Source organism: Tenrec ecaudatus, chromosome 8, assembly GCF_050624435.1.
Source record: "Tenrec ecaudatus isolate mTenEca1 chromosome 8, mTenEca1.hap1, whole genome shotgun sequence".
NCBI classification, from domain to species: domain Eukaryota; kingdom Metazoa; phylum Chordata; class Mammalia; order Afrosoricida; family Tenrecidae; genus Tenrec; species Tenrec ecaudatus.
This window is the reverse complement of record NC_134537.1, coordinates 68,173,636-68,201,112: the sequence shown is the minus strand read 5'-3', so window position 1 is coordinate 68,201,112 and position 27,477 is coordinate 68,173,636. Positions and strand designations below refer to the sequence as shown.

The following is a 27,477-nucleotide window of genomic DNA, read 5'->3' as shown; positions in this document are numbered from 1 at the left end:
GAAAGAATTCTGTTTTGAAGGCTCTTCCTCCTTTTTGACAAGATGTCACCTGAAATTTGACTCCAAAAATTCCATGGGTATTTCATGGACTTGCAAATTCACAGAGGATTACTGTTAGCTATGGCCACACCACCCCAGGGTGCTGGCACCTTCAGGGAGTTAGTTGTCTTTTCTCTTTCATTACCTCTACTGAAGCGTTAAATTAAGGGAAAAGAGTAACTTGAACATTCATAAATGAAATTTAGCAGAGTCCCTAAACATTTGTTGCCAGAAAGAATGAATTTAGAAATAATTGAGCAAATGGGAAAACTAAACCTAGCTGCCAGATTGTCTTTGCAGGTAAATGAACAGAGGTGTGGATAGTCAAAGGCAGAAGTAAGTTTGAATATATAATATGAGCAGCTGTTATACAGTATTTTTATCTCCCCCAGATCTTATCTGGTTTGAGGTGACTGTATGCATCTGCTCAGGTATTAAAATCTGTCTGTTCCCAAAACCCAGCTGTAGACATTAGGACATCCCTTACAGAAGGGTCATGAGGCAGGGATGAGTCAATCAGAGTGTTGTATAGCACGGATGAAACACACAATATTCCTCTGGTTCATTGAGACTTCCTCAACCTCCCATGACCCCAGTCCTACCTTTTAGTTCCGGTTAGACCACAGCATGTACACTGGTACAGATAATTGGTCAGGACACACAGAATATAGGTCAGATAAACTCCTCAGAAACAGAAATGGGACTAGTGAAACCAGGAGGTTAGGGGGAAGGTAGGGTGGTGGGAGGGAAGGGGAAGAAGAGAGAACCAATTGCAATGATTGACACATAACACCCACCCACCACTCCTGGGGACGAACAACAGAAACGTGGATGAAGGGAGACAGCAGTCAGTGTTAAGACAGGAAAATAATAATTAATAATTTATCACGAGGGTGGGAGGGTGGGGGAAGGAGAGAAAAAAGAGGAGCTGATACAAAGGCTCAAATAGAGAGTAAATGTTTATAAAATGATGTTGGCAACATATGTACAAATATGATTGATACAATTGATGTGTGAATCATTCTAAGAGCTGTAAGAGTGCCCAGTGAAATGATCTTAAAAACAAAACTAAACTAAAAACAAAAAAGTCTGCTAATGAACTCCCAGCTTGATTCCTATGCTGCAATGGTGAAGTGCTATGTTAATAGATTGCATCATCACATGTCTTTGCCTGCCTCATTACTGGGTTGCACTGCTGAGTTCCTTGAACTGTGCGGGGGTAATGGTTGCTGTGCCAGTTATCGAGGGTGGTTATTACAGAAATCCGATAAAGGGGTGGCACAGCTATTTCCCAACCGTACCCATTCAGCAATTGGACACCCGCTACCACATACAAACACGGCCGCTTCTCGGCCTTAAGTCAGAGCCATGCTTTCATGGTCAAGGATCTGGAAGTGCATGAAGCGTACTTCATAAGACTAGCAAAATGGGCAGTGGCAGGCTCCTCGCTCCCGGGCAGGCAAAAGCTCTTGCTATATCCAGCCATTTTGCCTCCAGCAGAGCCTCTGGGTCCTAAAGAAAGAGCTCCTTCATGGAATTAAAAAGATAGCAAAGGCCATCGACAGAGAGTTCACTAGCGATAACATCCAAATGGCCACGGCATGAATCCAACTATCACTAGGCACCCAGGAGCTATAAACCAAAGCAATGATGAGATACCACTGAACACACACCATGACAGCCAAGTTCAGAGAAAGAGATAAAAACAAACCCTGGGGAGGATGCAGAGAGATTGGAACACTCATACACTGCCTGTAGGACTGTAAATATGTACAATCACTGCAGAATGAAACAAACAACTCTGAAGAGAAATTCCACAGAATCCAGCAATCCTTAAGAAGGAGGAGTCAAACACACAGACATAGGCACACGCTCATCACAGCGCTGTTTGCAATTGCAGGAAGATGGAAACAGTCTAGATGCCCATCAGTAGAAGAAAGGATGAAGACACTTTGGGAGCTTGCCAAGAGGGCGAGGGAAAGCGAGGGAAGGTGGGGAGCAGTCTGGGCAGTTGACAAAGGTGAACTTTAGGGAAGAGGAAGGTGGCAATCCACAAAGGGGAAAAGAGAAATGGAGGAGGAAGGGGAGGAAGCTATTGGGGGATGTAATTAATAGTGGAAACTTTAGGATACAAAGATGCTCATCTGAAATGTAAACTTCCAAATAATCTACAATAAAGTGTTTAAAAATCAAAATAAAACACATTACTATAGGGAGGTGTGTGTGTGTGTGTGTGTGTGTGTGTGTGTGTGAGTGTAGAGTTTCTTCTGGGTATAAGCAGCCTGATATCAGCAGCCTATAAATCCGCCAGATTGACTTCCAAATTCGGGACCTTATACCCTCCCCCTACCCCCCCACCCCCCGCGAGCATCAGGGCCTGCACGAATTCCACAGAGCTCTTAGAACCCTACCCCATGCACCCCTCCACCCCTTCTTGTTAGCTGCTTGCCTGGCAGAGGGCACTGACCCCTCACAGTTTCACCTCTTTGGATTCTGCCCTTGAACCCATTTCCTCTGGGGTTTGGTTGATTTTTTGTTTCTTTTCTTTCCTCACCCCTTAATTTTTATTCTTTTTTCCCTAATTTCTCTTAGGGTTTCTCCTTACTATTCTTTTTTTTAAATACTTTTCTTAGTTTTGCTTATTGTATTTTTTCTCTATTTTTTGTTTTAATTTGCACTTCTTTTTTTATTTGCTTCTTTAAAATGTCATTTTCCTGCTTTTTTCATTCTTTCTTCCTTTTTTTGCTGTTTGGTTTTGTTTTCTGTTTCTCTCTCTCTTATCTCCACAGGAGGCATGAACAGTATGGCATGGCGCAGACACACCAGCCCACTTGTGGTCCCAACCAAACCTGCTCTCAATTGTACTTCATAAACACTGTACCGAGACCTGCACAGACATTCAACATAGCACCCAGCAGGAGATGCGTGGTGGTGATTTAAGAACACATCCATACACAATCATCCAATAATACAAACACAATCACACCAAAATGCCTGAAAGGTGTCAGTTTCAATTCACATGAAATGGGTATGGCTGAAACAAGTGAATGGAAACAGAGCCGTATTTGCCCTTTGGAGGAAGAACTGGCATTGGAAGTAACGAATAAGGAATTTGAAACAAAGCTGCAGACAAAAATCAGAAAAAGTCAGAAAAAACTTTAGAATAATTTCTGAAAACACTAAAACAACAAACTGACAAGATAAATGAAAAATTAGAATTTATTAGAAACCAACAAATAGAAACTATGTTAAAAGGGCCAAGGAGTAGAAATCATTCAATGGAAAGCTAAATCACTGAATGGAAAGACACATTTTCCATTACAACTCCGCTAGAGGGACTGTCAGAACAACAGAACCCTGAAGGAGGAGTCTAAGGAACAGCTTAGGTGTGATAGGATTTCTAGAATAGAAGGAGACAAAGGTGATTCAATAAAACTAAGCCCTGATTTCTCAGCAATAGGATGCCATATTTAAAATTCTGGGGGAAAATGCCAACTAACAATCATAAGCCCAGGAAGATTGGCTCTCACAAATGATGGTGACATGAGAACATTTCCAGAGAATCAGAAATTAAAGGCATTTGTTAAAACCAGACCAACCAAGAAACAAAACACCAGACCAACCATACAAGGAGTTCTTCTAACAGAATAGCAACAACAGCAGGCCTGAGATAAAACCAAAATGACAACACTAACAGCAATAGAGTGCCCATCACGAAACACACCTGCAATACTGAAAATAGAGACCCAGAAATATACACTTATAATGCAGGCACTTATAAAATACAAGAGGAATTAGTGTAGCGACTAGAACTCCCGGAAGAAAATATCAAGTTGATTTAAATTGAGTGAAGGGAAAGGTAATATGCCATAATAGTGAAGTAGGCAAATAATTATAGAGGCCGGGAAGACATTGGGAGGAATGCAGGGGGAATAAGTAACAATGATAAATACTGTTTTACACACAATTTTTCTGTAACAGTGAGCTATAAGTAAATGTATGGATAGAGTTGGGCTGAATGGGTGTGTGGGTGGGGGAAGTTGCATACCCACAAATATATACAGGTTTGATTAAGGTTATCTGTACAAAGATATTTGCCTGTGTTGCAAATATTTCCAAGAAGGTAGTGGAACATACAGAGGAAAAGTTATGAAAAGGTCTTTGACACAGCCAAACAGCTTAATGATGAGTCCCTGGGCCTGGGATCTCAGGACCACGGTCTTTGGGGGCACCAAAATCAACTGGTAAAACATGGTCCACAAGGACAGTGTTCTATATTCTATATTGTTGAGTAGTGATTGGGGTCTTAAAAGCTCATGGACACTCACTCATCTAAGATGCAACTATTGGTCTTTTCCTGTTAAGAGGACATGAGACTGATGAAAAAGACATACACAAACAATTAGTCCAATGGAATAATGGATCATGCGAACCCCAGCCTGCACAATCCTGAGACTCTAAGAATAAGATGATACTTAGCTACCACAACCAACTTCTCCGAAAGGAATGATATTAGAAGATCTTAGGTAGAGTGGGCGAAACTATGAAACAACACTCAAAATCATAAATCTCGTCAGCTTTACTATTTGAAAAGGGATCGGTGAAGCCTAAAACTGTGGATCATATTTACCCTTCATTTTCTGGACCTGAACTCATACTTAGGGTTTCACATCAATTCAGCCAGACAGTAGATGGACTTACAGGGGATAAGAGCACTAGAGAGGTACTCACATCTCAGAATAATCTGTCATTTGAGATCAAAATGGTGTTCACCTAAGGACAAGTTCCTAAGGGTAAGAAAATATGGAAGACTGAAACCAGGAAACAGGGAAGAGGTGAGAGGAAGGATGTTACATCCAGGGGATTGCAACCATTAACATGAAACAGATGTGTATAAATTGTTGCCTGTAAAACGGATGATCTGTACTGCAAATGTAAACCCAATTCACAATAAAATCTATTTAAATCGTCGGAGGAAAGAAGTTAACTCAAGATACCCAAACCAAACTTACTGTCGTTGAGTTGATGCTTACGCCCAGGTGATCTCTGTAATCGACACCAACCCTGCCTTATTAACATGAAAAGATCATCCCATTCCCAAATGAGATTATAGTGACAAGTATAGTGGTTAAGACTTATCATATACATTTTTAGGAACATAATTCCATAACATTCCACACTTTGCACCCAAACCCATGCAAACAGAAACCCTAGCCACATGCAAAATATTATCACATCATATTAAAAGTCCTCATCAACACCAAGCCCCCAATCACATCTTCTGAAGTACTTAAACCAATATGGGTGAGACGTATGCCTTTTTCAACCTAGGGAAAATGTTTCCACGGTAAAACTATGAGCTATGTAATACAAGTTATCTGTTCCCAATGTACAACGATGGCACAGACATCGCTAGAACATTTTCACTGTAGATAAAAAAGACTCAGAGGGAAAGGAAGAATAAGAGGTACCAAGCAAGTCCAAAACACAGCAGAAAAAATATATTAACTATCAAGGCTCAAAAATAAGTATCTCTTTTCTGAGACCACCAGGACAATGGCCCTACCCTTCAGATTCTGTATGTTGACCATTCCCTCTGTAGAGTGATTTTGTGTGAAAGACTTTCAGCTCTGGATGTTAGCTATTTCTTTAAGGCTCACTGGAACAGAACATCTGCTGCCTCAGCTCTGGGAGAGCTCCTCGTATGTATGAGCACGTGTAGGGCCATTTCATCCTCTTCACCCCAGCAGGTCTCATCCTTCTGCCTCTTGAGCATATCAGCTCTGCCACTTCTGCTTGAGACAGTTTTCCCAATTCTCTGGCACTCCTTAAAGACAATTCTAGCTCCAAGATTGAATCAGTGAAGATCGGATGGCATTAAGGACTTTACATTTACAAAACTCAATGGTTCTGTACTCTGTACCACAAAATACCCTGTAAATCCTAACTTCTATCTTTTATAAGGATGAGGCCGAACTGAAAAATAAATTATTATATGATGAAGAAAACTCATCAATAAAGATAAGATTAATTCCTCCCAATGGTGAGTCCAAAACAGGTGAGTTGGAAAATGCTCTCTTATGGTACTTCATATTTTCATTGGTTAATTTTTAAAGTGTATTCCCGGACTTTCTTTCTCGTCTATTTTAGAATGTAAACTCCGCTACCACCTCTCCATCCTGGAGGCACCTGCTGGTGTTTGATACGCCAGTGGCATGACCTTCAGCATCATAGCAATATCCAACTCCTTCACGTGATACCAAACGGACTTTATGCATCCTCAAATGTAAAGTTGAGGAGAATCAATGCCCAATCCATTTATTTTTACTTTGGGGGTAAATGGTTCAAAGGACATGCCTTTGTTCCTATACCGCCTTCTTCCGGTTCTCCAATAACCCTTACTGATAGTAACTGTTTCTTTACACACACACACACACACACACCCACACACATACACACACACACACACAATGTCTTCCCCCTTAAGTTTCTTTAAAGCATGACTTTTTTTCCCCTTAAAGTTATTTTTTCAGCAAATGTTCTCTGGCCATCTTCTTAATGAATGGAGGCACTGAGTGAGGCAGGCAGCGGTCCCTGCAGTCATACTTCCTGTGTGGTATTCCCAACACAGTAGCTGTTGAATTTAATGGAACTAGATGGTAAAGATATGGTTCAAATTTGTTAAACAGAATACTCAGCTGCAATTCAAAGTTTCTTTTTCATTGTGGAAGCTAATGCTAATGAATTATAATGAATTATTGGAAGAAATCACAGTTATTTTCCTTAACATGGTGTGTATCATGCATGCATGAAGAATGATTCAATGGTAAGATAGCACTGTGGAGCTCCATGGTTTTGCTCTGTGCATCACCATTCATAACCCTTCAAGCAACATTTGCAAAGCATCAAGGAGCTTTGTCATCTTGCTGTGCCCCATTTACATAGTACCATTGACAGCTTACACTTGGAAATAAGTGGCAACATATAAAGCAGCTCACACTATTTACAGAGAAATCTGCTTGTAGGAAATGATATGAACAAAAATATGTTTATTAAAATAATAGCCATTATATTTTGAATAGCCTGTTCCGCAAATACTTTTTTATCTGCTTATCTTTTGGCAGCTATTTATCAATTCAGGCAATCTAAAGCACATGAATGAGAGAGCTCAGTTTATATGTGTGTTTTTCGGAATTTGAAGATGAGCCGGTACAGCTGCATCGGGATTTATTTCGCTTTTAATGTCCGAAAGACCCATTGACTTTTCTCTGCTTTAAAAGCTACATGTTCAGAAAAGGATGATTCTGGTAATGAAGAATTTGTTTCAAGTAGGGGTTGGTTCAATTCTTTTGTCAAAGACAGGGGAATTTTACATGACATTAGAGGACTCTTGTGGTGTAGTGGTTACACCTGGACTGTGATCTGAAAGGTCAGCAGTTTGAACCCACCAGCCACTCTGCCACTGAAAGATGGGCCATTCTACCTGCGTAAACAATCAGAGTCTCAGAAAGTCACAGGGCAATCCTGCCCTACCCTACAGGGTGGCTAGGAGTCACCATCGCCTCGATGGCAGTGGAGCCGTCATGACATTTGAAGTACTGCCTATAATGTGTTTTTTTGGCACATACAAAGCTAATTTGTATCCTACACCACCCCCCATACCACTTATTGCCTAGAAATATGCACTTACAAAGTTATAGTAAACAAAACCAGCCCAATATAAATTTTATCCATGCCTACACACATAATTGCACAAATAGAATTATATCACCTTGATGAAAATATCTGGAATGATTGGGAAAGATGTATCAATGTATATCACTGATCAATAAGTTTAAAATTTGATGTAGAAACATACATATTTTCTCAATTACCATGTAATCAATAAATAACCAAAGGTTAGGTTTTGCTTTTTTTTTTTTAAGACATGAAAATTGATGCTCATAGAGTCTAATGTTTTCAACTCAGGAGTTTTCTTCTCAGGCTGATGGCAAATAGCCCAAGATTAACAAGATCTGATGAGAGAAGAGTTCTGAAACAAAGAAGATTTGTTCTACAAGAGGTAAGACAAGTTAGTCGTTCTTACGTTTGGTGATCTCCAAGTGGTCTCTGTCCAATGGATTTTAACAAGGACTCTGGTCGAATTGCTACCTTGGGTGATGTTTTGGGGCTAGAGTCCGATTCTCCACTCTCCTCATCTCCCATGGCTTTAATATAACTCCCGCTTCTCATTCTCCTGCACGGTATCTCCTCATCTTTACCACCAGTTGGATACCCTCCCCATTCATCTTGAGGCACCTAGGATAAAAAGATATACCATATGCATCAATCTTGTCATTTATAATTTTAGAAGTGGCTTTTGGGGGAGGGATTCTCTATAATGACTTGAAGTTATAGATCTTTATGATCAATGATCATAAAGTTAGAAACACAAAGATAGATATTCCTTAGCATTTTGTCATTCAAATCCTAAAAGGATATAGAAATATTATTATTGTTGTATTCTACTATAAAATGAATAGACATTTTGAAAAATGTTAGGAAAGTAGAAGAAAAAAATGCTTAAAAACTCATCAGGTAGGAAAAAAGTCAATACTAACATTTATACCATTAAATTTGTTTCCATATAGCATAAAAGCAGATTGAAAATTAAGAAAATTGGGGAAAGAGGCAAATAATGAAATAAAACAAATAGAAAACATGACGCCAGATGAGGGAAAGGGAAAGAACATAGGAGAAAAAGATAAGGAGAAACCGAGGAGGAAAATACTCACAATACTGGAAATTTATCTCTTAGTATCAAGTTGAAAAAGGAGTGGGGGTTTAACTCTAGAAATTGAGCTACATCAGTCATGAAAAACTCCTGCATTGCTACAAGAAAAATAATTTTGTAACTAGTACTACCATGCTATTTTCCACCGAATTATAAACTTTTGTTGTGAAGTGCCACTAATGTGTTCAGTCTCTTAAGGAGCAATAAAGTGAAACAATGCCTGGTCCGAAGCTATCCTCAGAGTCCCTGCCCCATCTGGACTTATTGTTATAACTCCAAGGTCAATCCGTCTCATTGAAGGCATCCAGATGTTTTGCTCACCCTCTATTTTGCCAACCTCAATATGTTTCTCCAGAGTCCAATTCTTCCAGGCAAGATGTGCAAAGTACATCAGATGAGGTTATGCCATCCTTGTGTCCAAGGAGCGTCCTGGATGTACTTCTTCCAAGACAGATTTGGTCATTCTTTTAGCAGTCCATGGTTCAATGTTATTGTGTTAGTCTGGTACTTTAGAGAAACGAATCCACAGAAACTCATGTATAAGAGAGAGTTTTATATAAAGGTTAAGTGCGCATCAAGAAAACATTCTTACCCAGTGCTGCCCAACATTAACCCATATGTCTGACACCAATCCACCAAGTCCTCCTCCATCTCACAAAACACATGCAATGATGCCGACTGCAGGGGGTAAGCCGAATCAGTGAACGTGTAGGCATCGCAGTGCTGGCAGGGGTCTCCACAAGGCTGCTCCAGCACCCAGGGCCGCATCAGTGTAGCTCCATGTGGCTTCTCCTCAGGGATGTCTTGCAGGAAGTGAGGCTTGCCAGCTGAAGCAGGGAACTGGCTAAGCCAGCTGCACCCTGGCCCGACCATCACAAAGCAAGAGACCGGAGAACTCGAAAGGCCAGGCTCACTGAGCCATGTATCTCTCCACCCTTCAATTAACCCCGCCTGTGTTTATCAGCCAGATTGGCGCAATAAACTAATTGTTATTCTCCACCATTACTCGAATACATAAATTCTTTAGTTTTCCTTATTTCTCATTCCGCTTGGCATACCGATGAGGTGTCTGAAAACACCATGGCTTGGGTCAGGGACACTTTAATTCTCACAGTGACGTTTTGCTCTCTAACACCTTACAGAGGCGTTTTTCAGAAGTCTAATGTGATAGTTCCTCTGATCTCGTGACTGCTGCTTCCTGGAGCAATGCTTGTAATCAAAGTAAAATACCTTCAGTGCAGCCTGGATACCAGTGGTCTTGGTCATATCAGACCTCCTGAAGGGAATGAATGTTGACCGATTCTTATTACAGAAATTCCATCTTGCTTCCTGTGTTCCTCAGTATTTTTCCCATAGAATCCTTCAATATTTCCACTTGAGGCTTGAATTGTTTCTCTAGTCCTTAAGCTTGAGCGTGTTATTCGCTTTTCTCAAGTTTTTAATATTTCATTATAATACTCTTCTTTCTTTTATTTGTCATTGGCATGCATTTCAGCTTTTGTACTTCTTCATTTCTTCTGTCTGCTTTGGCTACTGCATGTTCAAGAGCAAATTTCCGAATGTCTTCTGACATCCATTTGTTATTTCCTCCTCTTCTTTTCAATGTCCCTTTTCTTTCTTCATGCATGATAATTATTATGCCATCCCACAACCCATCTGGTCATTGGTGATTATTGTCCTGTGTGTCAAAACTATTCTTGAGATGGTCTCTATATTCACATCAGACATACGGTAGCTTGTAGTTAGGATCTCAAGAACTCGAGCTTGTTTTAATTTCATCTTCAATTTGAACTTGCATCTGAGCAAGTGATTATTCTGTAGTCTGTCTCTCACTTTATTCTGAATGATGATGGAGCTTCTCCACTCTCTTTTTTCATAGGTGAAGTTGGTTTAAGTCATGTATATTACATTTGGAGAGGTCTATATGTATAGTTTCCATTAATGTTGTTGAACAAATGTTTTATGCAACAAATAGGTAATTGGTTTTGCCAAATTCCATCATGCGATCTTTGGGGTCGGTTTTTATCACCCGTGTCATATTTTCTAACTACTGATCCTTCTTTGCTTCCCACTTTTGAATTCCAGTTAGCAGTAATTACCACATGCAGTGGTAATTACTGCTTGCATGTTTGATCAATTTTAAGCTGTAGAAGTTGGTAAAAATCTTCAGCTTCTTCATTTTCCACATGGTTGGTAGGCAAAATTGAATAATAATTGTATTATCTTGTCTTCCTTGTAGCCACGTGGATATTAATCCATCTCAGGCACTGGGTGTACCTCAGGATGGATATTGAAATATTCTTTGTGATGATGAATATGTCATCATTCCACTACAATATCTTATTCCCGGTATAGAAAATTACATAATTGTGTGAATCAAAATGGCCAATACAAGTCCATTTTAACTTACAAAGGCCCAGAATATTGGCCTTTATGCATTCAATTTATTTTTGACTACACTCCATTGTCCTAGATTCTTACTTTACTCATCTTATGTTCTGATTATTAATGGATTCTGTAGCTACTTATTCTCCTCATTCTGAGTCATGCCACACCAGCAAATGAAGGCACAGAAAGCCTTACTATATCCACATGACATGAAGGCTGCTTGGGGCTGTCAGCTCGGTCTTAGTAATAGTTTGAATACTTTCCAGCCTGAGGGACTCCGCTTCTGGCAATGTATCATATAGCGTTCTGCTGCTATTTATAAAAATTTTCTCTGGCCACTCTTTTAAGATGTAGTTCAATCACCGGGTCTTTCTGCCTAGTCTTTCTTAGTTTGCATGATCTGCTGAAACCTGTCTTCCATTGCGACCTGCTTGTGTTTGAAACATCAGGAGCATAGCTTTCAGTATCACATAAATAAGCAGACCACCACACTGACAAACTAATGGATGAATGGTGGGTACGATAAATACATGTTATACATGAATCCACGTATTAACAGCTACTAACATTTTCAAGAGCAGGGTAAAGGATAAATATGATACAACAAGCAAATATATTTTTATTCGTCAAACACACATAATGTTGAGATTACCACTATACTTAAAACAGGAGCAAAACATCAGGAAACTTGTTTAATAAGGTGTTTCCAAGACTTGCATTCTGGCTAGGATATAGATTTCCTTTCACAGATGTTCATTAGCTTGACCAGCTATGTGTAAGTGCTGGAAAAAGTCTAATCTATAGGTCAACTGCACATTTACAAAACTAAACAGAGTAAAACAAAAATCACTGTGAAGCAACTCAGTGTAAAGATCCTCACACTTCATGGAGCATACCGCACAATCGATTCTGCGTGAAAAAACGATCTAACATCCTGGTAATTGGAGAACACAAATCTCTTTCAATTACTTCCTTTAATTTGGTGTTCATGCAGAAAGAAAATAACATGTCATCTTGTTAAAAATGTCACAGTAGGTTTTTTCCTTTGTAAAATACTTAGACATATTTACATATAGTCTTTATATGATTCTAAAAAGAACTCAATTCTTTCCAGTCTTGCTATTGCAAGTGAGCCAGTTATTCACTTCCCGAAGAGACCCAAGCACCTGGTTTGTGTGGAACGGCAGTGCTTTCCTTTGACCGTCCCTGCTCTCCATCGTCTGAAACAGGAGGTGGTAACAAAGCTTTGGCACGAGAACTGCTCTATGCTACAACTCAGGAAAAGGAAGCCAAGTAGGGAGGATGCGAGCATCCCTTACCCACGTGAAGCATTTCCACCCTCCTCGTCCAGTGCAGAGGAGCCCGGCGGTGCGATGATTCAGTGTTCAGTTATGAATCAAGTTTCAGTTGCTTGAATTCACTGGCCCGTCCATTGCTTACCATAAATAGGCATGCTTACAAACGTCTCAGTAGGTGTGGCTGGGGTCAGAAGCTCTTAAGTCGGTTCCGACTCATCGTCTCCCAGTGACCCTACGTCTGACAGAATGAAACTCTGCCCGAGTCCTGAACAAGCCTCACAATTGTTTTTATGTTCACGCTCACTCAGTTCACAAGAAGAAGACGGATTGACGCGGTGGCTAAAATGAGCTCACGTATAGGAACAATTGTTAGGAGGATGCAGGGCTGGCAGTATTCATTCTGCTGAGCATGAAATCACGATGGGTCAGAGCCAACTCTGCGGCACTTAACAAGAACAACATACCAATTTCTAAAGCCTATGTATCAAGACTACCAAACACAAAGCCCTCTGAGTAGTGCTAAAATGGCGCTATGTCTCAGGAATAACCTCGTCTGGTGTTTTCCACGGTTAAAAATCAGCAGACCATGTATAAGCCTGAACAAGCACTCATTCCAAAATATTAACTGGCTTTATAAACACCAGTGAGCTAATGAAGGAGCAAACGAATAGATTCTCATAAGAATAGCAACCCATTTCTGCAAATCCAATTTTCAGTCTTTGCTGCATTATAACTAATTATCTTAATTATCTAGTTGCATACAATGAAGAGGGATATTTATAATTTATAAAAAGGCATCTCCCTAAGTTGACAAAACTATTTTTTATATTCTTGTTTCTTGCATTAAGGATAGTTCAACACTGCATATTAAAATATTACTCCTTCTTCTCAAGCAGCAAGGTACAGGTAAAAGGACTGGAGTTTTATAATAACATTCTCTTTCAGGTGTTGAAACCAAGAAAGAAAAATACTATGACAAGCTGTAATTTTCCCTAGGGAAATGTCTTCTTCAGTCAATTAATGAATTTTTAAACATGCAGAGGATGCGCACTAGCCATTGGGAGGACACGGGAGAGTGAGCTTGTGGGACTCCTGTATTCCAGATCTGCTGTGCACTTGGCAAAGATTCCATGGGGAGCTCCCCCAGAAGCCATTTTGGAAAGCAAAGCTTTTCAAAGCTATTTTCTTTTCTTTTATTGAGAATACACACAGAATAAACAAACACGAATTCTAATGTCAAGAAGTCCACTTCCCTCTGAGTCTTGGATTATATTGAGCTTTGCAATCATGCCCACCCTCCTTTTCTGAGAAAGTCCTCCTTATGCCCTAAAACCCATCCACTGCGAAAAGAACATATTTCAGATGTGTCCTAAGGTGCACTACTGTCGGGGATAACAAAGAAAACTCAGTGTTAGGAAGTCGATGCCGGTTCACAGCGACGTCATAGTGTCTGAGAGTGTGTCCTGTCTTTCTCCTGCACAGCCACTCATGTTCTTGAATTCCAGACCTTGCGAATTGCAGGCCAACACAAAACCACTATGCCACCTGTCAGTGACAGGGCGATATCAATATGCCTACAAGGAAGATTCATTAATATGACTTATTCAAGTACACACACAAGCCACTAACGGCAAACCTGAAGAAACTGAAGACTTCTATTAACCTCTCCAGTCTACAATTGATCACACATGCAATCATGAGCCATTGACAATTCCTGGTATTTAACCTGTTTATGTTGGATGGAAAGATCACTAATTAGAAAATAGGACACCTGTAGTAAAAATGGTGCTGGAGGCCACATGATTAAATTTTGGAACAACTGTGACTACTTCATTGGACACATCTTTATCCAACAACTTTATTCTACTCAATTACAAATGCAGAAGTACCCAAGTGAAATACAAAGGAATCAAATTGATTAGAATTGTGGAAAAAGATGATGAAGAAGCTTCATCTCCTCAGCTAGAAAAAGACCAGAGGAAGACCACGGAACCGACTATCAATGGCTTACATGCAAGTCCAAGATGAAGCTGAGGAACAAACATTGAAGAGGTCCATGAAGCCCACACTGAGTATATCTCATTTACACTTGAAGATCATCTCAAGAATAGATTTTATGCACTAATGACCGAAGATCAGATGACTTGTACGTTGACACTGAGAACACCATATATGAAGAAAGCCAAAGGACATGAAAAATATAGGAGATAAATTTTCCTGTAATTTTGGCTTGTTTAGTTTTGTTTGTTCATATTAGAGTTTATCTCAAAGGTGTTATGTCAATGGAGATCACCTGTTGAAGCTGTGTTATTGATTTTCCATTTTTCAGTCTATGAAACCCAGGACTGATGAGCCTATAGGGACAGCAAATAGAATACGGGGTTTGTGGGGAGGGAGGTACAGTGGTGGCAGTAGGATGAAAGGAGATGATGTCAAGGAGTCTATGTAGAAAAAAATTGTTCGGAAACGAATTGTGGTAGCAATTGTACAATTCTTGATGTATTTGCAATATGCAATGGTATGATATATGTCTGAACTTCCAACTCATAATAATAAAAAGGAAAAGAAAAGCTTAATAATAAAATAATAAAGAAATAAAGAAAAGATCAATATAGATGCCAGAAGAGATTTAGAAATGTGTTCATGAATGCAGAGAAGCTAAAACAAACGGGAAAATGATGAAATGAAACAGTTGAATAAAATATGTCAAAGAAATAAAATATGTCAAAGTGCAATTCCAGAAGACAGAGTAAAACATTACAAATTAAGTGGCCAAAGACCTGGAGTAGGAAAATCAAAAGGGAAGAAATAACTTGACAATTGTCAATCTAAAAAACAAATACCAAACAAAACAGAAGGAAAAAATAAAATCCTTGAGTTGCAGCATTTATAGATTCTGTGGGAAAAATATTGAAAAATGTGAACTGCTAATTGTAAGGTCAGCAGTTTGAAACATCCAGCTGCTCCTCAGGACAAAGATGAGGCTTTCTACTTCCTAAAGAGTTATAGTCACATAAACCTTCAGACCAGCGTTATTCATCCTGTGGGTTTGCTGAGTCAGAACTGACTCGATAGTTACACCTGAAAGCGTTGGCTGACATTAAACCCTTTCAGCGGTAGCATATGATCAAGGCTGATTGCGGGAGAAATCCAAGCTGCACCGAAGGCAGTGAGGAAAAACAAAGGACAGGACCTGAGAGAAACGAATTGAAATGTTTTGACAGAAGGATGCCACACTAGAGGTGCTCACTAAGAGCTCTGCTAAGAAAGGTGAAATAGTTTCTGTTTGGAACATAGTATTCGTGCCCAAATTTGTGCTCACTCAAAGACAGGCAACTCAATAGAATGTAGACATTAGTGAACACCCTTATTGAATTATTGAACACTTGATGGAGAGCAGATACTATCAGAAAGATGGGTTATTTATTTCTTTTTAAAAATTTTATTGGGGCCTCTTACGACTCTCATGACAAACCATACATCCATCGCACTTGTGTTTTGTTGGCCACGCGAAGGCATTTGGCTGCATGGCTCCTAGCAAAGTACAGATAATAGTGAGAGGAAGGGGGATTCTGTAACACTTCATGGCACTTATGTGGAACCTCTACATCAGGGGTCCTCACACTTTTTAAACAGGGGTCCAGTTCACTGTCCCTCAGACCCATTGGAGGACTGGACTATAGTTTTAAAAAAAAACAAACTATGAACAGATTCCTATGCACACTGCACATAGCTTAATTTGAAGTGAAAAAACAAATAGGAGTAAAACACGCAGCGGGCTGGATCAACGTCCTCAGCGGGCCGCATGTGGCCCGTGGGCCGTAGTTTGAGGACGCCTGCACATAGATGAGCAGGTAGTCCTCTGAAAAGAACTAGGAGATACTGAATGTTTTAAGACCAGGAATAATGTATGTCAAGGTGATATGTATTCACTATTCTTATTCAATCTGCTCTGAGCAAATAATCCAAGAAGGTGGACTATATTTAGAACACATGATCAGAGTTGAGGGAAGGCTCATGGACAACCTGTGATGTGCAGATGGCACAGCCTTGCTTGCTGAAAACTTTTGCTGTTAGATACCAGTGAGTTGGTTACAACCCATACCAACCCCGCGCAGTGTAGAATGAAACACCACACAGCTCTGTGCCATCCTCACAACTGTTCCTATAGTCGAGCCCATTGTGCAGCCACTTATGTCAAGGCAGCTTGTCCGGAGCCTCCTCTCTTTAGCTGCCTGTCCACTTTACCACACCTGCTGTCCTTCTCCAGGGACTTGTGTCTTCTGACAACATATCCAAATCATGGAAGACAAAGTCTTGTCATCTGTGCCTGTAAGGAGCACACTGGCTGTACTTCTAAAACAGATCGGTTTCTCCTTTGGCAGTCATGGTACTTTCAATATTCCTTCCTGGCACCACAATTCAAAGGCATCGATTCTTCTTCATTCTTCTTTATTCAATGTCCAACTTTCACATGCTCAGTAGGTCATTGGGAACACCATGGCTTGGGTCGGGGTACCATAGTTCTCAAAGTAACTTCCTTGCTTTTCAATACTCTAAAGAGGTCTTGTGCAGCAGATTTACCTAATGCAATGTATGTTTTGGTTTTTTAATGGCTCCTTCTATGAGCATTGATTATGGGTCCAAGGAAGACAAAAATCCTTGCAATATTGGAAGTTTCTATGGGCAAAATATTGAATGTGTCATGAGCATCAAAAGAAGATGGAAAGACTACACAGGGTCAGTGTACCAAAAAGAACTAGTCAACATGCCACCATTTCAGGAGGGAGCACATGAATTCTGCCAAAGGAAAGAGTTGAAGCTGTGCTGAAGGCATTAGGGGACAAGAAGCCTCCAGGGACATCGACAGTGTAAGACGTGACAAAATAACAATAATTTACAGATTATCAAGGGCTCCTGAAGGAGGGGGCTGGGGAGGGAAATAAAAAATGAGGAGCTGATACCAAGGGCTCAGGTAGAAAGCAAATGTCTTGAGAAGGAGGATGGCAACAAATGTACAAATGTGCTCGACATAATGGATGTATGTATGGATTGTGATAAGACTTGTACGAGCCCCCAATAAAATGATTTTACAAAAAAAGAAATTGATGAAATACCAAGTGAAATGTTTAAACAAGCCGATGAAGCCCTGGAAGTACTCACTCGTCTATGACAGGAAAATTGGAAGACAGTTACTTAGCCAATCGACTGGATGAGATCAATATTTGTGCCCATCAAAAGTAAGGTGACCCAATAGAATGAATGCTCAGATTATGAATAATACTATTGATGTCACATGTAAGCAAACGTTTACTGAAGATCATCCAACAATGGGCACAACAGTACATTAACGGGGAGCAGCCAGAGGTCCGAGCAAGACTTTGAAGAGGAAGTGGAACACGGGATACCATTGCTAATGCAGAGAGGTCTTGGCTGAAAGCAGAGACTACCAGCAAAGTGTTTACACGCATTTCATGGACTAGATCAAGGCATTGGACTGTATCGATTTAACAAGCTATAGATAGTCTTGAGAAGCGTGGGAATTCTAGAGTACTTTCTTGTGCTCATGTAGAACTTGCACATGGATGCAGAGGCAATTGTATGCAAGGGAAAGGGGAATACTGCATGAGATAAAATCAGGAAAAGTGTGGGCAGGGTTGCTGTATCCTTTCCCCAAACTTGTTTAATCTGTACGCTGAGGAATCATCAGAGAAGTAGGGTCATCTGAAGAATAGTGTGGCATGAGGATTGGTGGGAGGCTTATTAACAAACAACCTGAGATATGCCGATGGCACAACCTTGCTTGCTGAAAGTGAGGAGGACTTGAAGCACTTGCTGATGAAGGTCAAGGGCTGCAGCCCTCAGTATGGATTACAATTCAATGTCATGAAGTCCAACATTCTTACAACTGTACCCATCGGTATCATCAAGACAAATGGAGAAAAGGCTGATTCACTGCTCTGCTAACCTCAAAGTGAGCAGTTTAACTCCACCAGCCACTCCTTGGGACGTAGATGCCACATCTGCCTTTGAAAGGATTTACAGCCTTGGAAGCTATAAATGAACGCATTTAGCCTGTCCTTCAGTGTCAATACATGTCACTGTCAACCTGATGGCTATCAGTTTGGCTTGGTTTATAGACTTTCAGAAGGACAAACAAAACTATATTGAAGAAGCCAGCTGGGATGCTTCTTGGAAAGGAGAATGGCTAGTGTTTGCCTCCTGTGCTTTGTATGTGCACTCAGGAGGGCTCAGTCCCCGGAGAAGGACATCAAGCTCGATGATGCCGAGGGTCAGCCAGAAAGAGCGAAGCCCTCCAGGAGCTGGACTGGCAGTGTTTGCAGCGATGGACCCACACCTAGGGAAGATTGTGAGGAGGATGCAGGCCCTAACAGTGCTGAGTTCTGTTATATGTCATCAATTCCGACTAAATAGTATCTACCAGCAACAGCTTAAATTCACTGCCCTCTAAATCTCATATCGAGTTTTTGACTATTATCATTTTGATACCATATACATAGTTCCTAAAATAATTCAATCCTCTAGGAAGACATTCTTTACAATTTATATATAGTATTATTTTCTTTTAAGAAAACTCAATAGACTATATTTGTTTGAAGTTTAAAGTTCATTTGGGAGCAATAGTTTTGGAATTCCTCCTATCTCTCTGGCTTTAGGAAGTCTGCAATCCGTAAGCTTTTGAAATTATGTTCTGCATAGCCTACCCCCATTAAAAATTATGATACTTCTATAAAAACTTTTTGTCAAAATATTCAGCAATGCTATCAAGACCTCATGGACAGTTGATCACAGAGGCAATGAGCCACCTACTCCATAGCCTGCCATTCCTGACTGTCTTTTTTTCTCCTTTGCTCCCAGCGAATAGGAAACAGTTGCTGGCCTTTGATGGTCACTTGCACACATGGCATTAGGCCAATGAACTAGGCTGTCCCACGGAGCCAGGACCTCTAAGACCAAAGGACCAGAGCAGCCCAGAGGGTGATATTTCTGTCATGCTTATCAATACCGGTACATTTAACAAACAACTGCTACCAATTCTTTTTACTGGCATACAATATATTGACATCAAACACAGTCATTGGCTTTGCAACCCTACCCTCAATCACTGTCATTTCCCTATGATTGCAAACGGAAAGTCAGTACTCCCTAAGCAGTAACCCACTTTTTGCTGCTCCCTTGTGCCCCTAGTAACCACTAGTAGATGTTCACCTATTTTTTAAAAATGTAAGTTAGGTCATACACTTTGGTCCTTTGTGATTAACTTATTGTACTGTGCTCTAAGACAGTGGTTCTCAACCTTCCTAATGCCGTAGCCCTTTCATACAGTTCCTCATGTTGTGGTGACCCCCAACCATAAAATTATTTTTGTGGCTACTTCATAACTGTAATTTTGCTACTGCTATGAATCGGGCAACCCCTGTGAAAGGGTCATTTAACCCCCAAAGGGGTCGCGACCCACAGGTTGAGAACATTTGCTCTAAAACCTGCTTTATATTTTAAATGGTTATTCTGCAGCTGCATGAAAAATGGATGCAGATAAGCAGAAGGTGCTTGTATGAATTGGATTCCAGATGTTTGGAACAAATAAGGAAGGGGGGATATATTGAAGATATTAAAGTAGGAGTATATGTGAGTCTGGAATTCAGGAGGATGAATATTATGAACATTTGAAAGTTATCAGTATATAGATTGAGTTTAAGTTACACTCAAAAAGTATAGACCAGGGGTCAGCAAACTGAGGTTCAGGAGTCATATGCCGTTCCAAAGTAAAATTGAAAAGGAAAATAAATGTATCATAGTTTCACTTATAAAAATTTGAAGGATATTATAAAGATTATGGTGATTTCATTTGTTTGGAAAAATATATAGATGGCTCCTGAATAATTTTTAAATTGTTTTGAAGGACAGGATTGGCTCTTTCATCTCAAAAGTTTGCTCACCGCATGTATAGACTGGGCAAGGAGGAGGTGGAGGCAGATCAATAGAAGAAGATCAATCAGGTCAATAGAAGAAGAATCAAGAAGGAGCAAACAAAAAGGTGGAAGGTCCTACAAATAAGAAGTGTTGTGGAAGATCACCGTGCTCAACTCTGTAGAACATGGTTGAGAGTTGACATAAACCCACTGACTCTTAAATTCTGAATGTTGACAGAAAGTGACTGATAAAATTTTTTTCAGTAGTAACACAGTCTACATGGTTTGAAAGGTCATTCAAGACCCTCAGCTCTTTAGTTAAATTTTAGTTGTTATTTCTGAATTGTGTGAAAACAAGACCAGCGCTGTAAATTTCTGGGAAGAATTTCAGCATGCCCGTTGAAGAAACAACAGCCAAGACTGGCGCTCTTCAGTAAAAGAAGTATGATTTCACTACCTAAAGAGGAGACTGTCTGCTCCCAGAAGACTGGTCTCCTGTTTGAGATTGACTCCATGGTACTGGGTTTAGTTTTCGTTTTTTGGGTGGACTACCTCACAGTGATATGTTGAACAAATATAATTGTGAAAGATGATGTCATTTAAAAAGTCTATTTCTGTCCATTGTATGGAACTGCATTAATTTCCTACCTAAACTTTCACCCTGATACCTAAAAGACAAAAATCTTGACACTATACACAATATAAAAGCCAATCTCTCGCAGTTGAGTTTATTAAGCCTCTTGGCAACCCTGTAGGACGCTGCATAACTGTTGCATAGGCTTGCTGAGATGGCGACTCGTTAAGGAGTAGACAGCTGCAGCTCTCTACCCCAAGGCGCCGGTGGGTTTCACCTGGTCACTTTGTGTTCAACCAGCCACGACTTAGCCCGCTGCATCATCAGAGCAACTGTTTCGAAAATAGAGAGTTGAAGATCTTTCTCATCGCATGACTGAAAAACTGGCCTTTGATTAGCACACAAGGACTTTTTTAAGTGATGCAGGTATAGTAGAGTGAAGAGAGGGAGTGGGAAATATTTTTTAAATCTGGGAACAATTTTTATTGCTCACAAGTATCTATTCCATCACTTGCCCTTTGATTCTTTCCTCTTTTCTCTCCCCAGCGGATCAAAATGGAGGAATGGCAGATGTCAAAAGCAAAGTAGACCATTGTTCCTAACCCTATGGAACAGGATTTTCCAGACAAGAGAATTGTGTCGGTGGATTATACACCCCGCAGGAGGTCCCCTCAGCAACTATTGGGACAGTTTCACTAGGAGGGTCACCTACACTTCCTGGTAGGAAGACAATCAACTTAAAAGCTGAGTAGACCAAAACTCCTTCAAGTGGGAAAACAACGATGCCTGCTGATAGATCCCTTTTCCTAGTGACCAGTGGCAAGAGCTGCTTCAGCGGGTGCCCTGCCTCCCAGGCACAGCCAGCTTTTACTGGCCCTGGAGGTAATTCCCCCAGCCAGCCTTCCTCCTTCACCTTCCGAGCTCTCTGTGGCGAGCAGACCTCCTGTGAACTTGCCACTGACCTTCTCAGGACCCGAGCTACATTTTTGCCATTGGTTTTCTCTTTCTTTTCTGCCTTCCCCTGTCGCCCTGCTTCCTACATTTCTCCAAGGCACTTGCAGAATCACAACCAAAGAAGCAGAAATTCTCACCCAACAGGTGGTTTACTAATTATTTTATGTTCTTTGGTTTTTGTACTTTAGGTCTGCTATCATACTTTTATTATTCTAGGCATCTCCCCCTTCTTCTTCTGATGCAAATCTACGGAGAATATGTAGCCCCCAAAAGGCAGACACAGGAAGGCCTGGAGGGCCAGGCCTTTTTCCTCTGAGTGCCCAGACTCACTCACATTCATGCTGGCCTAACCGCAGCACGCCAGGCCCCACACCCAAGCCCAACCCACCCTTCCTTCTCTGTTGTCCCTCCTGTACACGCCCACACTTTGGGGCTCTTCTTCTCCTTGTCTTTTTTCTTTCTTTTAACAATCTTCTTCTCTTTCTCTTTTTCTGTCATTCTATCTTTTCCCTTTTTGTCTTTAATATGATTTCCATATCCGTCTACCTTATGAATACATAAATCCTCTTCTGATTTCTATATGTGCTTAACTTTTCTCCTGCTCCATCAATTATCTCTTTGGGTGTTATTGAAATATTTACTATCTTTTTCCTTATGCGATATATTTCCATGAAACAAATTAATCCTGATTTCCCTTCTTAAATTACATTTCCCATTTTAACATCTCTATTTGCTTATCCAGACAGCTACTTATTACTTTATTATTCATTGTATTATATTCTCCCTCTCCCACACCTCTCACACTTTCTAATATCACTCCCCTTTTCCCCATTTAATTGCCATATGTTTCATGGCTCCTGTTGAAACTCCCGAGTCACTAGACAGAACAAACTGTCTCTAAAAGGCCCAGAAGCTCACGCACCAACATGCAGCTGCTCTGTGATGCAAAGGTAGCCGTGAACAACACTAATCAAAAGAGGAACCCTAGTGTAAGAAGTCACGATGACTGCTCTCCCAGGACCAGGAAAATGGTGGTCAGTGGACTTTGGTTAGGTGCTCTTGTTTTGAGGGCGCCCAAGAAATGGTGGCCTGAGGCTGTCATGCATTTACTATTATAATGGTCTCCTTTTTCTCTTATGACTGTTATTAGTCTAGTAGACATGGTTCCATCTATGTGAATGAGTGTTATTGAAATATTTTCCCTACCACTAACCCACATTGTTCCTGTAAATAGTGTCCAGGCACATGTTTAATCTGTACCTGCCAACAATTCATATATTGTGGTCTAAAAAGCTGGCCTATACAGGTATAATTTCCTTTTCTCAACAGTGTTTTGAATTCTATACCATTGGCTTATTAATGACATTACAATATTATCACCTTGTACTCCAGGAAATGATTTATAATGTCCTCTATCATAAAATGACTATGATGTCTCTCAAGTGAACTCAAGACATAATAAACCATGGACATATAAATGGAATTTTGGATCTCACTTAATTTTAGTTCCAATCTAAGAATAATTCATTCTTATGAAATGACCCTATTCCATATTTGCCTCATCAAGAGATCACTGAAGATATGGGTGCTATAGCAAAGTATGGTGAAGAAACCAGATGGTGTCCTGCTATCTGAAAGAACATCCTCTGGGGTCTTAAAGACTTGTCTTCAAATAAGCAGCCATCTAAGTAAAGTGTCAACTAAGTCCACATGGAAGAAGCACATCAGATTGTATGATTCAAGGACTGTAAATAAGAACATCCAAATCTGAAGAAGGGAAAGGTATCAGATCTCAAATTCTGAACATTCAGTTTGCAGAAGGCCATCAATAACAGTGGAAGCCCAAAATCCATTTGTAGGGTCCCCACACTGATCCAGCTTCCTGTCAATCCCCTGTGACTGTAGTTGAGGGAGGTGAATAGCCTTCCCCTCATACAGAGAACATTGTGAAGCTGAATATGACAGACGGACGTAGATTCAAACGTAATGCCTTATCAGTTGATCTCCCTTGTGACTCATTTAAACATTTCAATTTTTAATATTTTCTGCTCTTTTTTGATTGAGGCTTTTCTCCATTTTGTTTAACATTATTTTTCTTTGTTTATTTCTTGCTTTGTATGAGTTTCTGTATATGAAATTCAGGATAGCTAAATCTATAAAGACTGTAACTGGATTTATAATTACCTAGAGACACAACAGGGGAGGTTGTGGGAAAATGACTGATAACAATGATTATGGGAAAGAAGAAAGATATACTGAAATTTATTGTGTTGATGATTGCATAACTCTTCTTAATAATGATTAAACTATTAAATATTGCATGATGCAGGAAGTATCAAAAGAAGGAAAGAATATACAAAGTCACTGTACCAAAAAGAACCACTCAACATTCCACCATTTTAGAAGGTAGCACATGAGCAAGAACCAATGATGCTGAAGGAAGATGTTTACACTGCACTGAAAGCATTAGACCCAAACAAGGTTACAAGAATGGATGGAATACTAATTGAAATGTTTCAAGAAGCTGATGCAAACCTGGACTCACTTGTCTATGGCGGGAAATTTGGAAGACACCTACTTGGCCAACTGACTGGAAGAGGTCCATCTTTAAGCCCTTTCCAAAGAAAGGAGACTCAACAGAAATTACAGAGTAATATCATTGAAATCACATGCAAATAAAATCTTGTTAGCAATCACTGAGCCATGATTTCAGCAGTATATTGACTGGGAGCTGCCAGAGGTTCAGGTTGGATTCAGAAGAGGATGAGGGAGAAGGGATATGATTTCTAATGTCAAGTGGATCTTGGCTGAAAGCAGAGAATATGAGAAGAATGTTTAATTGTGTTTTAATTACTTTACCAAGGTATTGGACGATAGCCTTGAGAAGAATGGGAACTCCAGAACACTCCTCATAAGGAACTTGTCCATGGATCAAGAGGCAATTGTGTGAATGGAAAAAAGGGAATACTGCATGGTTTAACACCAGGAAAGGTGTGCGACATGGTTGTATTCTCTCAACATACGTATTCAATCAGTATGATGAGTGTATCATCAGAGAAGTTTGATTATATGAAGAAGGAGGCATCAGGATTGGAGGAAGGCTTATTAGCAACCTGAAATATATAGATGACACAGCTTTGCCTGTTGAAGGTGAGTAGCATGAAGATCAAGGGTTCTAGTCTTCAGTATGGATTACAGATCAATGTGAAAAGATCAAAATTCTCACATTGGGCCAATAAGTAACATCACAATAAATGGAGAAAATATTGAAGTTGCCAAGGATTTTGACTCTCTTGGATCCGCTATCAACGCTCATGGAAGCAGCAGTCAAGAAATCAAACGATGTGCTGCAGTAGATAAATCTGCTCCACAATACCTCTGTAGAGTGTTAAAAACCAAGTAAGCCACTTTGGGGATGAAGGTGACTTGACCAAGCCATGGTGTTTTCAATGGCCTCATATGTCTGCGAAAGTTGGACATTGAATAAAGAAGAATGAAGAAGGATTGATATATTTGAATCATGCTGGAGAAGAATATTGAAAATATCATGGACTATTAAAAGGAGAAACTATTCTGTATTTGAAGAATTGCGGTCAGAGTGGTTCTTAGGAGGCAAGGAGGGTGAGACTTCATCTTACATCCTTTAGGCATGTTGTCAGGAGAGCCAACCAGTTCCTGTGGAACAGCAGTTCTCAGCCTGCTGGGTTGAGACCCCTATGGGGGTGTATGTCAAAAGACTCTTTCACAGGGGTCGCCCACTTCATAACAGTAGCAAAATCATAGTGATGAAGTAGCAACAAAATAATTTTATGTTTGGGGGTCATCACAACATGAGGAACTGTATGAAAGGGTCACGGCATCTGGAAGGTTGAGAACCCCTGCTGTAGAAGGACACATGCTTGGCAAAATAGAGAGGCATTGAGGAGAGGAAGGCCTCAAAGAGTTTGACTGACACCATGCCACAACCATGGGCTCAAGAATAGGCACAAATGTGAGGGTGGCAAAGGGACGTGCAGCGTTTCATTCTTTTGTGTATGAGGTCATTACAGGGCCTCACAACCACAGTAACATTAAGTTGTATAAGTAAATCATATGCTCATAATGTATTAAGAGAGAGAATTACATAGTCACCACTGAGTTTTAAAAACTTTTCACCAAGAGGGGTCCCATTGGAGAAGCAGGGGAACAGCAGAAAAGAGCATAAAAGAGAAGGGAGAAGAAAGAGGGGAAGAAGAGGGAAAGCAAAGCAAAGGAGAGAAATAAGGACAGAAGCGGAGGTGGTGGAGCACCACTGGTTTAAAAGCCAAGTAGTGGCCCTTGGCCAGGAGGAGCTGATGCCTGCTTTGGGGTGTCAGGGACAGGTACTGGACACCTGTCCTTCCTCTAAGAGGCACAGTCTGCTTCTGTCTGCTGTCTGAGTGGACAGGAACAAGCATATGTCTTAATCTCTGAATTCCTAACATTCAACACAGTACATCACACAGTGTGCTTTTTGTTCACTGAACTAAGCTGAATCATTTAGCCAAAGCAAAATGGTATTCATTAAGAGCTTGAATTTAAATGCTTTGTCTTGCTGATGTAGAAAAATAAAAAGAAGTGCTATTTGAAAAGGAAAAAAAAGGATCGGTCTTTCAATTCTATTTGTTGTCTGTTTTGATCAGCCTTAAAAACATGAAAAAATTTCTCTGTAATGTTAACTACATAATCTGTATAAAGGTGACAATGAAAAGCAATGTCTTTGCTCAGTTCAGAATCTCTCTAGGTTTTGGTGAAAAATGAACAAGGCTTATTAAACTCCAGAGAGTTTAATTCAATCAAAACCCAGGGACCAAACATGAAAATGCAGGACATCAATTCAATTCAGTCCTAGGACATAAGCAGCCGTAGAAGATAAGAGTATAATATGTGATATTTATCTTCATAAGTCTCCTTGGAAGTGATCCAGCCCTGGCTTCTAACGAACAACGAGGAAGGTAAATTTAAAATAAAACAAAACATCACAGAATTGCGTCTGGAAATGCGGTGGGTTTCACTTAGAGGCTGCGCCAAAGAAGGCGAGGACGTTGTTCCTGGAAAGAGCGCCATCTTCCGGGGGAAGAGTGCGTTGGCTACGGACCAGGGGCGATCAAAGCCATAAATACAGCTGTACCAGGGACCTGGCAGTGTTTTGCTTGCAGCTGGAGATATTTTCTGGACTTTGGATGATAATGTTCAACCTTAACTTCTGAGGATATATTATTTATGAGCACAAGAAGAATACTAGGCGGATGCCCAAGACATTTGTTAGCCAGGACGTGGACTATGTAGCTATTAACTTCACCCAGGAACTGGCGAAGCTCGTCATCAGAAACGAGACAGTTGTTGGAATTGGGCGGCGGTGGAGCATGGTGGCTGTTTCCCTTGTCTTTTTCTCATCTTGGTCATGAACAGCATTTACTCCCAAGAGGATTTTATTTTAATTCTATATTCTATTGCATCACATTTTCGACATAGGGTCACATGACAACCTGTCATTTT

The 27,477-nt window shown here is 40.3% G+C and overlaps 1 protein-coding gene across 1 annotated transcript in view; it reads right to left on the bottom strand.

Moving 5' to 3' along the window:
• The window catches only part of DLGAP2 (DLG associated protein 2), a 287,488-nt gene that overhangs the window by 168,417 nt on the left and 91,594 nt on the right, over positions 1-27,477 (bottom strand). The window contains exon 5 of the mRNA XM_075557186.1: positions 8,126-8,337. Coding sequence (XP_075413301.1) covers positions 8,126-8,337 — 212 coding nt within the window. The remainder of the gene's footprint in view (positions 1-8,125; positions 8,338-27,477) is intronic.